We start from the raw sequence: 15,551 nt of genomic DNA, 5'->3' as shown, positions 1-15,551 counted from the left end.
TGTGTTGTTTTCAGAGATTCACTCAGTTTTTGCTGGCTTGTGTTCAGTTATACCTGCTATAATCTTTGTAACCTCATTACTGTCCAACAAATTGTTAGTTGAAATCCTAAAATTTCCTTGGGCCTATGCAGAAATACGGCAAGTGGTATACTTCATTGGCTTGTTTTGCAATGATATTTTAAAATTTTCTCATCTTTAATACAAATATTGTAAATACTGATATAATTTGTTTATTATATATTTATATATTTATTAAATTATTATTTCACATTTTATTATATCAATAAATGTTGATATCATATAAGCCAAAGTTCTTTACAGTTCTCAAAAATTAAGAATGTTAAGGGTTCCTGAGACGAAAAAGTTTGAGAACAACTGCTCTACAGGGAGAGACAATCAAGAAAGTAAAAGAAAGAAAAGAAACAAAAAGATAAAAAGAGACAAAGAGGAGATCAAGAACTGGAGGGGAACAGAAATAGATGATTGGAGACACAGAAACATAAAGAGAAGGAAAAGGAGACCAGGCACATTGGGTCTGACACAGGCCAACAGGGAGTACCCCTGGGCAAGTGGGTGCGGGAAGGTTCTCACCCAGGATGCGGTACTGCAGCTGCCCATTGGCTCCCACATCCGGGTCGGAGGCCCGCAGCGTGGTAAGGGTCTGTGGGTCCTGGCCCTCAGGCACCTCCAGGGAGAGATGGGCACTCCCAAAGGCTGGGGCGTGGTCATTCTCATCCTCCACAGCCACTCGCACTGTGACATGGGTCAACAGCGGAGGCGAGCCCCCATCCCGGGCATACACTATTGGGAAGCAAAATCAGTGAGATCTAGCCTGCTCTCATCCCATGGAGGAATCCACACCACATAGTGTTCACATGTGTTCACCAGGTGCACACAAAAATCAGAATATGTCCCTCTCTCCACACCCCACAAGCACACAGGCACACGTATGTATATGTGGTGGTGTGACAGAAAAGGCACTAAATGAGGTAACAAAAGATCTGAGTTCAAGTCCCAGCTCTGCCACTTCCAAGCTGTGTTAGCCTAAGCAAGTTACTTAATCTCTCTGGTACTCAATATCCACATGCTACTCTGTTAAATGGCTGCAGAGGGAATCCTAGAGGGCAGAGCTGTGACATTACGCATTTGAGAGTTAGTGTGATCACACTGGTGACAGCCTAGATGGCAGTTCAACTTGGACTCTGCCAAACTCTTGACTCCCTCAAAGGATTAAAAATATAATAGAAACTGTGCTGTAAGAGGTGGAAGCTTATAAAATGTACTTTGGGGGTCCTGCCCATGTAACACTGCTGTTTACAACACCTCAGGCTTTGGGCATCCTGTCAACGTATACCTGTCAGATTGATCTCCTCCTGCTCCTCCCGATCCAGGGCCCGAAGAGTTGTAAGAACTCCAGTGTCTGGGTCCAGGGAGAAGCTTTCGCCAGAGATGCCTCCATAAGTCACTTGCCCATTGGCCCCTGAGGAGGGGCAGCGTGGGGGAAGATCAGAGGGTGAATATACCCTTTCTTGACCCAGTCCATCCCTCTTTCAACTCATCCCCCCAGGCCTTACCCAGGTCTGGGTCGGTTGCCCGCAGAGTGAGCAGAGATGTGCCAGGCGGGCTGTTCTCACGCAAGAGGACGCTGTACTCCTGCTGTTGGAAAGCGGGTGCCTCGTCGTTGACGTCGGCGACACTGACAGTCAGGAGCTGCGTGGCTGAGCGCGGCGGGGAGCCATGGTCGGAGGCCACCACAGTCAGCACGAACTCAGCTCGCTGTTCACGGTCCAGGGACCGCACCACGGACAGCGCTCCTAGTTGAGCGGTAGGGCGGGTTGGAAGGAAACCTCAACACTCGCCCCACGTCAGCACCCTCCTCGTCCCCACCCCCACCCCCGGCCCAACTCACCGGTACTGGGGTGTAGCCGGAAGTAGCCGTCCCCGCCAGCTGCCAGGCGATATGACACGCGTGCAGCCTCGCCCAGGTCCGGGTCCCGGGCTACCACGTGCAGCGCTGCGGGCCCCGGCGGCTGATCCTCCGAGAGGCGCACACGTGAGGGCGACGCAAAGACCGGGGCGTTGTCATTCTCATCCGTGACAAAGACGCGCGCGGAAACGCGTGCTGCGCGGCGGCGGCTGGCATTGGCAGGCCGGTCGGTGGCTTCCACGAGCAGCAGCAGAGCGGGAGTGGTCTCCCGGTCCAGGCCTCTCGGGGCGCTGAGCGCCCCGGTGCGTGAGTCCAGGCGAAGCGCGGGCACGGGCGGCTCCTGGCGCAGCAGGCGGTAGCGCACGTCGCTGTTGGGGCCCGGGCCGTCGGCGTCTGACGCCCGGAAAGTGTACAGCGCTGCGCCCGGCTCTGGGTTCTCCGGAAGCGCCAGAGCCAGCGGGTCACGCGCGAAGGCCGGCGCATGCTCGTTCTCGTCCTGCACTCGTACCTGCACTCGCAGCAGCCGCGCGCCCGCGCCTCCCGGCCCTTCGGCGCGCACTGTGAGCGCGCGCCACGCCGGGCCCGCCTCGAAGTCCAGGGGCCGCGCCAGGTACAAGCGCCCAGACGCCGCGTCCAGCGCGAATGTGCCCTCCGGGTCGGCGCCGCCCACCAGTGTGTAGGTGAGTGCGCCCACGCCCGCCGGCTCTGGCGGCGCCACCGAGCCCAACAGAGAGCCGGGCTGGAGCCCCTCGGCTGCTGTCACGGTCAGCACGACAGGCACAGGTGCGGCCGGGTCTGGGTCTGAGGGTTCCGGCGGAGGCTCAGCCGAGCGAGCTGAGGGAAGCACCTGTTGTGAACCCAGGAGGGAGTACGGAATCAGGCGGACCCATGTAAACGGGAATCTGGGCTGGCCTGCTGAGTAGCAGGAAGGGCGGTCAGAGTGGCCTGACTAGAGGAGAGGGTGCAAGGACTTAGGAAGATGCTCTCTTGGAGGGGGGTGCCCACACTGGTGACCAAGGAGACGTGGACAGATTGGAGGAAGGGCAGCCATACCTGCACCAGCAGCTGGAGGCTGGAGCTCCGAGGGGGGCTCCCTTGGTCGTGAGCGCTTAGCGTCAGCACATAGTGAGGCCGCTCTGCTCGGACCAGGGGTGCTGCAGTGAGCAGCTCCCCTGAGTGAGGGTGCAGAGAGAAGAGCTCTGAGCCAGGACCTGGGGACAGGCAGAGGAAGGGTGAGGCCTCGGGTTCCAGAGCTGGGCATGTCATGAGGGCCTGCCATCACCCACCAACTCCCTTCTCTCCAGCCCCCATACCAGTTAGCATGTACAGGATTGTTCCATTCTCCCCCTCATCCGGATCCCTGGCCTGCAGAGTTGTCACCAGTGTTCCTGGAGGCACACCATCTGGTACCTGTGGGAACACAGCTCATCTACAGTTGTCTCCTTCCTGTTCTTGAGACAACTCAGGATGGAGTTCCCATCACCTATGTGCAGGCAGAGCCCCTTTTTTGTGATGTTCCAAGACGCTGTCTCTCTTACTTACACCTACAGCTCTAAGCAGAGACCCACATACCCTCTTACTTCTTCAGGGCAGAGTCCTGCAGCTTCACATACCTGTACAGGGAGGCCCCCACCAGCAGCCCCTGAAGCCTGCAGGAAGGTGGGGCTGTTGTCATTGAGGTCGAGCACTGCAATGTGTACGGTGCCTGTGACACTGCGGGGTGGGCTCCCCCCATCCTGCACCTGCACCAGGAGCTGGTAGCTGCTCTGCCGCTCACGGTCCAGAGTTTGGAGTGTGGTAACCTCTCCTGGGAGTGCAGGACAGATAGAGATCATGTATGGGGTAGCTAGGGACGCAGAGCCTGAGGTCCGTGAGAGGCCGGGGTTTGGGGAGTGTGGAAGGGAATGCCCGGGTAAAACTCCAGCTCAGTCCTGGTCCTCATGGCCAGGCTCTGGGGAGCATGTCTGGGTGTTCACCAGTCTGAGGATGAGGCTATGGGGTCTCAGATTTTGGGTCCCAGTGCTCACCAGTCTGGGGGTGGATGCGGAAGGCCTTGCTGTCTTCTGACAGCTGTCGCAGGCTGTAGGTCAGACGTCCATTGGGTCCTGAGTCTCGGTCAGTGGCAAAGACCCGGCCCACACTGGTCCCTGGGGGGTGGTTCTCAGCCACAGCCAGGAAGGTGGGCTCCTCAGACAAGCGGGGACTGTGGTCATTCTGGTTGAGGATGCTGACCCTCACGGTGGCTGTGGCTGTCTGCTGCCCCAACTCAGCTTTGGACCCAGACACTGCCATTACTTTCAGTGTGTATAACTCCTGGGCCTCACGGTCCAGTGCTGCTCGCACCCATAGCCACCCACTCTGTGGTTCCAGGCCAAAGGGGCTACTTGGCCCATCTGCTGCAAGGCGGTAGGTGACAGGGCCCCCATCTGGTGCTCGAGCCTGCACTTGCAGGACTTGAGTTCCAGGGCTGGTGCCTGAGGGCAGGTCCACACGGTAGGTTGGGCTGTCGAAGTGGGGAGCCAGCCCACGGGTCCCCAAGTCCTGTACCACCACCCGCAGTCGAAAGTGGCTGGTGCGGGGTGGGGAGCCGCCATCCCGGGCTTCCAGCTCCAGTTCATGGGCTGGCCCCCCTGGAGGCCCCAGAGGTCCCATAAGCAGTATGTGGCCTGTGGTGGGGTCCACAGTGAAGGCCCCACCACCCCCAGCAAGCAGGGTAAAGGTGACTCGACTGTTAACGCCTGAGTCGGGGTCCAGAGCCCGCAGTGTATAGATGGGGGTCCCTGGGGCAGTGCTTGGTGGCAGCAACACCGTGTCTTCAGGTGCAGGGAAGGCAGGGGAGTTGTCATTCACATCATCCAGCAGCACACGCACCCGAGCTACAGCGAAAGCCGGGGGCACTCCACTGCCTGCCCGTACCTCCAGCTCTAGCACTGGTCCCAGCAGCTCCCGGTCCAGAGCTCGAAGCGTTTGTAACAGCCCTGTGGCCCCATCTAGGGAGAAGAGTCCTCGGGGATCCCCACCTGATAGGGTGAGGGTCACAGGCCCCAGGCGACCTAGGGAAGAGGAGAGAAGGGTCAGAAAAGAGATGGGGGGCACCTATTGAGTTGGGGCCCAGACTCTGATCCCCAAAAGGGCTAGGCAGTGCCCACACCTGGGCCTTTCAAAGTATTAGGGGGAGGGGCAGGTGTTGGCAGAGAAGCCGGGTGGCACCAGGGTGATATTCATGTACCTGGGGATGAAGCAGAGTGCCTGTACCATGCCCAAGGAGGTGGCGGGGATTGGAACCAGAGTGTTTTGTATTGGGGCTATCAGTGGTGTGATACTCGGGGGTTATGCTGGGGTGTCTGGGTATAGCACCGAATGGACGTAATGATAAGTGATACCTGATGGATTGTGTGCTTGGACTACGCCCACACTGGTGCCTGGTGGCACATCCTCTGGCACAGAAAAGACGTACTGTAGTTGCTCAAATACTGGTGGTATGGGCGTTCCAGGCACAATGCTGATGTTGACTCGGGCACTGGGCTCTGCCTGCAGGCCACCTCCATCCTGAGCCCCGATCTCCAGCTGCACCACGGAATTGGCCCGTCTGGCCAAGGGCCAGGCTACCGTCAACAGCCCTGAGAGGAGGGACAGAAGTGGAGATGTATAGGGAAACAGAATAGAGCTGGAAAGGTTGGGGGCTGGGGTGCAGGCAGTACTTCGTTTAGGCAGATGGGGAGGCAAGCCCTGGGAATGTGAAGATCCTCACCTGAGTGCTGATCCAAGGCAAATAGTGGGGGGCTATTGCCAGCCAGGATGTGGTAGGAGAGTCGCCCATGGGGTCCCTGGTCAGGGTCCTGGGCACGCACCCTCAGCACAGCTGTGCCTGGTGTACTGTGGGCGCTCAGACTGGCAGCATACTCCCGTGGATAAAACTGAGGTGGGTTGTCATTCTCGTCTGACACAAACACCTTCACATACACCATAGACTTGAGGCCTCCCTGGTGAGACATGCAGCCATTAAGTCAGGTGGCCCTTGATTGGCCCTGGTGAATGCCCTACCCCAATCTGCCCACAGACTGTCCACTCACCCCATCCACAGCTGTCACTGTGAAGTCGAAGCTTGAGGGCCCCTGATCGCGGTCCAGGGTCCGGGTCGTGCACACGTCGCCACTGTGGGCATCGATGCGGAATGGGGGAGACCCCGAGGCCCCAAGTCCGGCACCCAAGGAGTAGGAGAGGAGGCCAAATGGGCCACTGTCTGCATCTGTGGCTGTCACCTGGGGAGAGGCTGGGGTGAGTAATGCCCCATCTTTTTGGCCAGAAAAGCCATAACTAAGTGGCAATTGGAAGGAGAAGGCCCTGGGCCAGTTGGTGCCCAGAGTCTTTGGATGGTGGACACACAGAAGGGACTAGTAGGACACGGGCCAAAATCCAGACCCAGCTCAGACCTCACCACTTGCGTTAGGTTCCTGTGAGACTCTGATCACAACATTTTTGTCAACTGGTCAATATAGAACTTTGTTTTATGTGTGTTTCTGTTTAAAGGCACCTTATTTAATATATATTGTTGGTTCATTAGCACTGAATTCATGGCCAATGGCACAACTCATAACTAAATGAAACTTATCTAACACATGTATTTTCTCCATAAGGCACAGCACAGCCTTCTTGTGTTTAGGAAACCAGACATCACTTCAGCACTACAGTTGGGGACCATTTTATACAGCAAAATCACCAAACAAAACGCACAAAAATGCAAAAAACGTGGCATTAAATAGACCACGAAAAGGACCCTTGTTTACCATATAAGAGCTGTAACATGAAGGCAGAGCATTGCCTTGTTCGACCTCAGCCGGGAATGTGCTTGTTGAATTTTCCATCCTTCTGCACATGTCCGGGAATGACTGTGAAAGCTCCATGAGTATTGATTCAAGGGTTACAAATAAGTTTTAGAGAGTTGGCGAATTCACAAATACAGAATCTGCAAACGATGAGGACCAACTGTACTTAAAAGGGGAGTGCTAAGGGCTGTGATAGCAAATTCCAGGTGGGTCACAGGGAGTTAATAACCATTACCGAGTCTCATAATCACTCCAGTCAGAGAACTGGCTGACCAACAGAGTTATTGAGACTGATGTTACAGGCCTGCTCTTTACTGAGTTTGGTTATAAAGTGGGATCTGATGGATACTCAGCTCTGGTAACTGGAGTGATCAGGATCTGCACTGTGAATTTATGGGGTGTGGCTCATGCGCCTTTAGCACCCCTTCATCTCTCAAGCCAACCTCACTGGAAATGAGAAAGGGAGAACTGCAGGTCTATAGGAGAATACCGAGGTCATTACGTTCCAGGGGCTCCCCAAAACTAAGAAATAGGGGAAGGTTTTCCTGGTGACTTCTCAGGCATCTCCCAGACTGGCTCAGGAAGAGTTTATGATTGGACACCAATGTCAGGAGCCTCTGAACATTTCAGAGCCAGATCAGCAGGAGACACCATTCCGAAAGCTTCTGAGCCTAGGACAGGGCCAGGCACACAGTAGGTACTCTATGTATATTTGTTCATTGAGTAAACAGACATTCGGATTGCCCTGCCTTACAACAAAAGCTTCTTTCAAACTAAGTTCTATAAATTGGGTGCACATTAGGCCCTCAATAGTGGGTTAGCTGGTGCAGACTGCTGTAGCTTGTGACAAAGTACTCTTTGTGGCTACACGGGCCTCAGGGTCATGATATGCTGCAAAAGGAAGCTGGAGAGTTCCCCTTTCTTGGCCAGAAAATGTTGCTCAGAGAGAAGCCTAGCCAAGGACTTCTGATTGTTGCCCAGGCCTTTGACAGAAGTGATTTGTGCCATTGTTTACCCTCCTGAGAGACACTAAGACCTTGCCGTGCTGAATCCTGGAAACAGCTCCTGCCCCAGCTCTTTACTGTGGCCGTGGGCCTGGATATCCCAGGAGACAAACTTGCCCCTGGATCAGTCTGGCGGGCTGCGGCACAGCTGCCGCACCATCTCCAGAAGCTGTTAAAGACCTCTGCCCTCTGACTCGCTGCAGGAAGAAAGCAATAAATAGTGGTCAAGAGAAGTTGTCAGGAAGTGACCCCAAAAGGCACAGGGGCCGTTGACTGGAAATGACCAAGGCAGAAGTGAATTTTCTGGCCTGTGCAGCCCCTGCTCGGAGGTCCTAGTGCAAATGCAGTCTCCATTTTCAGCAGGCTCTCAGCCTTGCTTCATAGTCCAACCTTGGTCAGCTCCCGCTTCCAGCTCTGCCTGAAAGCTGCAACTAACCTCATCTCTCTCCTCTTGTCCCCACCCCACCCCTAGCTCTCATCAAATGCACTAGTGCAAGGAGAAAATAAAGACCCTCATCTGTGAACTCTCTAAAATTCCTAGCAGACCACAAACTTACTTCATCTGCCCCATGCTGACATCCTTCCCAGGTGTTGCTCCTGCTTTGACACTTTGATACTGTGCTCTCCTGCTTCTCCTCCCACTGCTTCCCCACTCCCAGCTTTCCTCCACCTCTCCTTACTCTGTATGTTATACACTGTTGTTCTCTGGAATCTTTCCTTGGCCTCTTCTCATTCTACACACTCTGAGGGCCTTCTCTTCCACTGCTGTGGCTTTGACCATCATCTGTACTTTGACCCAGACCACTCCTCTGTGCTCCAAACTTGTACATCCAGATGCCTGCTCAACATCTCCACTTGGACGTCCCACAGGCACCTTAAATCCAACCTGTCCTAAACTAAACTCATGATAATTCCAACCCCTCTCTAATGATTCCTCCATCCACGCAGTTGCTCGAGCCAGAAATCTGTTCTTCCCTTTTCCTCTCTTGGCATATCAGTCAAGCAGGGACTAAGTAAATCTTCATTATCCCTCCTATTTGTCTGTTCCTCTCCATCGCCATTATCACTGTCCTGACTTGGGCCTGAGTCGTCTCTCCCCTGGACTACTGTAGCTCCCTTCTCATAGGTGTCTGACCCTCCAATCTGTCCTCCATACCAGGACTTCTCAACCTTGGCATGACTGACATTTTGGATCAGATAATTCTTTGTTGTGGTGCTGTCATATGCATTATAGGATGTTGACAGCATCTCTATCCACTAGATACCAATAGATCCCACCAGTTGTGACAACCAAAAATGTCTCTAAACATTGCCAAATGTCCCCTCCAGAGGGCAAAATCACCAGCCGTTGTGAACCACTGCTCTACACTAACTAATAAAAACATCTTTTGAGAAAACAAATATCATATTATTCCTCTACCCAAATATCTTCAGTGTCCCCTAAAGAAAAATGCTCAAACTCCTTGGCTTGGCTTGACTCCTCACTGTCTGGCCTCCTGCAGTCTCATCTCCCACCTTAAATTCCAGAGATACCGAGCCACTTGTAGGCCCTTGAACGAGTCAGACAAGTCAAGCTCTTCCACTTCTCTCTGCGTGTCACCTCTGCTTCAACCCGTCCCTTATCTCGTCCCCTCATCAGCTCCTGCTCATCTTTTAAGTCTCAGCTCAAAGGTCCTTTCTTTTGAGAAAACATTCCAACTGCCTATCTGTACCTCATGAATATCCCCATATAGAAGTTTTTATTATTGGAATAAACCTGTTTCTCTGCATATGAATCTCACCTCTAGACTATAAACTCCATGAATTAGGTAGGGGTTACTCAGTCATTACTGTATTCTGCGTCCCTAATACAATGACAGGCACATGGCAGATAGTTGATAAATGAATATTGAATAAACCAAATATTAAGACTTCTTGTAACAGTTATGAACACCCAACGGTCATTTTTACCCCTACTTCCCTATGATTACTACTAGTAAAAACTCCAGGAAACCACCTGGAGAGATGCCCTCTTGCTTCAGGCACTAGTGAGGAGGGAAGACGTTTGGAAGCCACAGCCCATTGGTGTTGGGCCAAGAGGGAGAGTAAACACATGGGAGAGTGGGTGGGAGCTGGACAGCAGTAGGCAGGCAAGTACCCAGAGTCTGGCAAGACAGGAGGTCAGCCAGGCCTAGGCACTGGCCTGAAAGTCTAGGCCAACAGGCAGCTCCTAGAAGATGCTCAGGGATCTGGTGGACTTCTGAGACATAAAGACTTCAAGCACGAATCTCCTAAGAGACCACCCTGCCTCCAGTCTCCTCTTCTGCATCCAAATTCCATGGGGCAGCCAAAGCAATCTTTCCAAAAGACATATCAGATTTGCCTAGAGCCTCTCAATGGCTCCCTATGATTTTTAAAATAAAGTCAAAGCTTGTCATCTGTTCCCTGTCTACTCGCTTGTCTCATCTCCCCATAACTCTTTTTCATCAGCACAGTCGAGGCCAACTTGAACAACGCAGTTCCATGAACACATCATGATGTTCTGTAGCTCTTTCTGTGGCCTTGGAGTCCCTGTCCTCATACCCCATGTTATTCACTTGGCAAAGTCTCATTGCTTCTGTAAAGGTCTGCCTTTAGGCTTCCATAGCACCTCATATGCAGCCTGATGCACTACTAGTTACTGGTGTGTCTCCTTGCCTAGACTGGGACTGGCCTGGGAATAAGACTGTTTCCTTTCTTTGTTCTCAGGGCCCAGCAGAGTGCCAGGCTTACAGTGGGTAAGTTAATTTTTGAATGTGTCACTTACCATTGATCTAATCTCTCTTTCACCCTTAAAGCAAGTTAGCTTCCAAAAAAAACCAAAAAAACAAAAATGGGACTTCCCTGGCGGTCCCAGTAGTTAAGACTGTGCGCTTCCATGCAGGGAGCACGGGTTCGATCCCTGGTTGGGAACTAAGATCCCATATGCTGTGTGGCCTGGCCAAAAAACAAACAAAAAAACAATCTGTAGTGAGGAGGGAGGGATGAATAGGTAGAGAACAGAGGATTTTTAGGGCAGTGAAACTACTCTCTATAATACTATAGTGTATGTCATTATATATGTCCATTATACATATACTTTATACTTTTGTCCAAACCCATAGAATGTACAACACCAAGAGTGAACTCTAATGTAAACTGTGGACTTGGGTGACAATGATGTGTCAATGTAGGTTCATCTGTTGTAACAAATGTACCACTCTGGTGTGGGATGTTGATAATGCGTGAGGCTATGGGTGGGGGCATGGGGTATATGAGAAATCTGTACCCTCCACTCAATATTGCTATGAATCTAAAACTGCCCCCAAAACATAAAGTCCTGAAAAAAAACCAAAACCGAATCTGATCATGCCTTTTCTGCCTCAAAGAAGTTCAGTGACCTCTTTTGCCTTCCAAGTAAAGTCCTAACCCCTCATGGCTTGGTGTCCAAGGACTTCTGCAGTTTGGCCTCAGCCTGCCTCTCCAGTTTCATGCTCCACCCATCTCCTCCAAGCCTGACTTGCAGGAAGTCTGTGGTTCCCACAGCCTGTCCAGGGCTCCTGCCTTTTCCTCTGAGAGGTCTTCCTGCTCTGGACATTGGGATCTCACTCGATACTTCTTGTTGTCTCTCATCCTCGTGCCTGAGCCCAAGTGTCCCATCAAGGCTCAGTTCCAAGGGCAGGGATGGGGGTGTATTCCAGGACACCTCAGCACTAGACTAGGGTTGGAGAGCTCTGTAAATGCTGGCATCTCCCTTGGGGGACAGGAGCCACATGGATGTGCAGAATCTCCGTCTCTGCCCTGCAGAACAACTTTGAAACTTTAAAGAGTCCTCTCTCACTTCCTGCCATCACAGGACACATTTTCTCTATATCCAATCTTAATTCTCTCAACTGCCAAGATTACCTGGCCCAGCTCTTGCACCCTGCTTTCTTATCTTCTCATTAATCCTCACCCTCTGCACAGACTGTGGAGCTCACCAAGTAGGACCGAACCCTCTGGCATATGTCACCATCAACAGATGGCACCTGCAAGGCTTGGTTCCTGCTCTGAGGTCCCCTGTGACCCTCTGATCCACTCCTGCCCACAGAATCATCCTGCTGTGTGCGGGGGCTTACCCACCTGCAGGAAGCAGGTTCCGGGCTGGGTGCCCTCAGGCAAGGAGGCATTGTAGAAAGTCCTCTGGAACTGCGGCTCATTATCATTCACATCCTGCAAGGCCACACTCACTGTGGCAGAGGAGGTGAGAGGGGGCAAGCCCCCATCCGTGGCCACCACAATTAGCTGTGGCTGTGGTTCCAACTCATAGTCCAGTGAAGCAGCTGTGGTGATGATGCCTGAAGTGGGGTCGATGGAGAACCAGCGGGTGTGGGCACCTGGGGCCAGGCTATAGGTGACCTGACCATTGGTGCCCTGGTCAGGATCCCGGGCCATCACTCGCACCACGAAGCTCCCAGGCAGCGCAACCTCAGGCAGGGGCTCGGGTTGGTAGAGCTGGCGGTCAAAGGCAGGGGCGTTGTCGTTGACATCAGTGACATGCAGCACAAAGGCAGCCTCGGCTCGCAGCGGGGGTGAGCCTGAGTCTGTGGCAGTAACTCGCAAGTTATAGGCATCCCTTTCCTCTCGATCCAGCTGCCGAGCCACGCACACCAGGTAGATGACGCTGTCCTGGGTGCTGAGTGCAAAGTGGCCCTCTCCACCCTCCAGGGACACATTGACATGGGCAAAGTCACCATCATCTGGGTCTGACACAGAGATTCGAGCAACAAGCTGGCCAGGGGGGGCAGCCTCAGACACTCGGGGGGAGCCATCCGCACTCAGGAAGATGACAGTCATAGAGGGCTGATTGTCATTGGCATCTCGCACGTGCACGGTCACAAAGGCCGAGCCCAGCTCAGGGTGAGCCCCTCCATCCCGTGCCTGTACCACCAGTTCATGGACCCGCCGTTGCTCGAAGTCCAGTGGCCGCTCCAGCCGCAGGAGCCCCGTGTGTGCGTCGATGGAGAAGGGTCCGTCACCCTCGCTCTGCCTCCGGTTGATCTCGTAAGTTACAGCCCCATTGGCACCGGCATCGGCATCAGAGGCATACACCTGCAAGACAGGACTGCCAGGGGCCAGGCTCTCGGACACCACAGCGTGGTAGCGGCTCTGATTGAAAGCTGGGGCATGGTCATTGATGTCCAGCAATGTCACGTCCAGTAGGGCCTGGGCCCTCCGGGGTGGTGAACCACCGTCGTAGGCCTCCAGTTGCAGCATGTAGTGTGAGCGGTTCTCTCGGTCCAGCTCCCCGGTAACTACCAGCTCAGGCACTGGGGCCCCATCTGGACCGGGACGTGTCTCCAGCCGGAAGATCTCTCCAGCCCCATCACCAGACAGCGCATAGCCCTGGGTTCCTAGGCGGCCAGCGTCTGCATCACGAGCAGGCTCCAGTGGGTAGCGGGTGCCAAGAGCTGTATGCTCAGGTATCTGCAGGACAGCTCGAGCCTGTGGGAAGGCTGGAGCGTGGTCATTGATGTCAGCCACTCGCACGGTAACTTCCACGGTGGCGCCATCAGGAGTGACTGCAGTGAAGCGGTAGCGATCCCGCCGCTCGCGGTCCAAGACTCGGGCTGTACGGACCACCCCACTGTGTTCGTCAATGGCCAGGTCTGTGCCCACACCGCTGCCCTCCTGGGCGGAGATGAAGTACATGGGAGGTGCTGCCGTGCCTGCTGGAAGCCCTGCACTGATGTCCCCGATCAGTGTGCCCGCTGGCTGCTCCTCATCAATCTGCAGGTCCAAGCTCCCAGCCTGACCCCAGGCGCCTGGCACCCCCGCACCCAGGAGCAGCAGCAGCAGTGATAGCAGGGGTAGGGGCCTGGGGCTCTGCATGCCTGGGCAAGAAGGTGCAATGCCCCACTCCTTCTGCATGGCAGGGCCAGTCCAGCTGTGGCTTGGGCTCCAGCTCCAGGCCAGGCTCCGGGCCCAGCTTGATCTCAGGCTTTGGATCAGATCCAACTTGGACCCCGGCTCCAGCTCACGATTCCTGACCTGGGAGAAAATCGGAAGCAAAAAGGTCATGATGGAGGAGGAATCAACCGTCCAGGCTGGGGTCTAGGCCACACCAGGACTCAAGCATGCTCAGTCCCCCCGCGGGCCCTTGTGCTGCCTCATACCGTCTGGGGCCCAGGAAGCTCCTCAGGACCCCTCCAGTCTTTACCTGGCAGGTCCCATCCCACTCTGATTCCCGTCCCCCCTCCACCCCCCAGCAGATTGGTTTTTCCTATTGTTCAGACCTAAATGCCTTCAGACTCCCTTCCTTCCATTTGTAGACTTAAACATGTGGCCAATTCTTTCTCATTTTTCTTCTCATCCAGGATTAATACCTCAGTAATCATGTGCTTGGCAACCTCATCTGAATCTCAACATTGTCCTCTCTGCCAGAGCCTTCTACCAACATTAACTATGCTGAAGTCTCTCTCTCTCTCTCTTTCTCTCTTTCTCTCTCTCTCTCTCTATATTATATATATATATATTATATATATATATATATATATTATATAATATATATATATACCTTTAGCCCTACTTCCCTCTCTATTCAACAAGAGATTGAGCACCTATTATGTGGAGGCACTGGAGACACCTCAGAGAATAAAGGAAACAGTCCAGGAATTGGACAAGTAATTAGAAGTGTGATAAGGGCTGTGAGGGAGAAGTGCGGGGAGCTGTGAAGGCATAGGTATAGGAGGGGCTTACCACAGTCAGGGAGTCAGGGAGTGCTTCTCTGAGGAAGCGACATTCAAGTCAGGATCTACTTAATGTAGGTGTTTGCTAGACAATGGTGGGTGGAGAAGGGGGATACAGAAACGAGAGAAGAACATTCAGAAGAGGGAACTGAATGGGAGGCTTAGAGTCTGCAGTCAAGAAAGGGCTGAGGGTGTCTGGGGGCAGGTAGGGCACAACGTGTGTGAGGTGTAGAGTGCTGGGGCAGAAGGTATGAAATGGCGCAGGGGCTCGTAGGCCATACTGATGATTCCAACTTTATGCCAAGGACAAATGGAAGCCATGAAAGCATCTTAAGAGTGGGTGCTGCAATATGACTTACGTCTTGTGAAGATCTCTATTGCTGCTCCTTAGTAAACAAGGATCACACAGATGGGAAGGTTATCTTAGGACAGCCCTGATAACACACTTGGGGGAGTCCAGGTGAGGGTGAACTGACGGTGAATTGGATGAGTGTTAGCAAGGAAAATGGGGAGAAGCGGATAGCTCTGCGGGACGTTTCGCAGGTAGAACAGGCAGGGCTTGATGATGGTTTGAGGCAGGGGATGAGGGAGTGGGAGGAGTCAAGGATGATGGGCAGATTTCAGGCCTGAACCATTAGCTGGACAAAGGCAGCATTAACTGGCCAGAGAGAGAGACAGAGAAAGAAATCCAGGGAAGGGCGGTGCCTCTGTGACTAAGGGAGCCAGGGCTTCAAATGCTGCTGACGTTCAAGAAGGAGGAGGCCTAAAGCCCCATGAAGGCCTTTAAGGACTGAGTGAGGGCAGAATCCGTGGAGACGTTGCCCTCTCTGAAAGGTTTGTTCACTTCCTCCAATTTCTCACCTCTCACCCCCTCCTCCATCTACACAGAGAGTCTTCCTCTCCTGTGACACTGCTTTCACTAAGCTTCCAATCATCGCTATACTCTACATCCAATGGACACTTTGTTATCTTCTTGCTGGATCATTCTGGAACACTGAAACACTGATCACTGGCTTCTTGAAGCCTAGCCCTCCTGGCCTCCCATGGTGACCCCCCACCTCTTGCTTCC

General features: G+C 53.4%; 1 protein-coding gene across 1 annotated transcript in view; it reads right to left on the bottom strand.

The window, feature by feature from the left end:
- The window catches only part of DCHS1 (dachsous cadherin-related 1), a 35,225-nt gene that overhangs the window by 6,778 nt on the left and 12,896 nt on the right, over nt 1-15,551 (bottom strand). The window contains exons 2-13 of the mRNA XM_057553168.1: nt 11,877-13,784; nt 6,001-6,189; nt 5,679-5,910; nt 5,311-5,547; nt 3,955-4,980; nt 3,541-3,734; nt 3,241-3,337; nt 2,981-3,138; nt 1,910-2,774; nt 1,575-1,814; nt 1,355-1,480; nt 592-801 (exon numbers count right to left, since the gene is read on the bottom strand). Of these exons, the coding sequence (XP_057409151.1) occupies nt 592-801; nt 1,355-1,480; nt 1,575-1,814; nt 1,910-2,774; nt 2,981-3,138; nt 3,241-3,337; nt 3,541-3,734; nt 3,955-4,980; nt 5,311-5,547; nt 5,679-5,910; nt 6,001-6,189; nt 11,877-13,664 (5,362 nt within the window). The 5' untranslated portion in view covers nt 13,665-13,784. The remainder of the gene's footprint in view (nt 1-591; nt 802-1,354; nt 1,481-1,574; nt 1,815-1,909; nt 2,775-2,980; nt 3,139-3,240; nt 3,338-3,540; nt 3,735-3,954; nt 4,981-5,310; nt 5,548-5,678; nt 5,911-6,000; nt 6,190-11,876; nt 13,785-15,551) is intronic.

Source organism: Balaenoptera acutorostrata, chromosome 9 (assembly GCF_949987535.1).
Source record: "Balaenoptera acutorostrata chromosome 9, mBalAcu1.1, whole genome shotgun sequence".
Lineage (NCBI taxonomy): Eukaryota > Metazoa > Chordata > Mammalia > Artiodactyla > Balaenopteridae > Balaenoptera > Balaenoptera acutorostrata.
The sequence above is the reverse complement of the archived record's forward strand: the minus strand, read 5'-3'. Positions and strand labels throughout refer to the sequence as shown.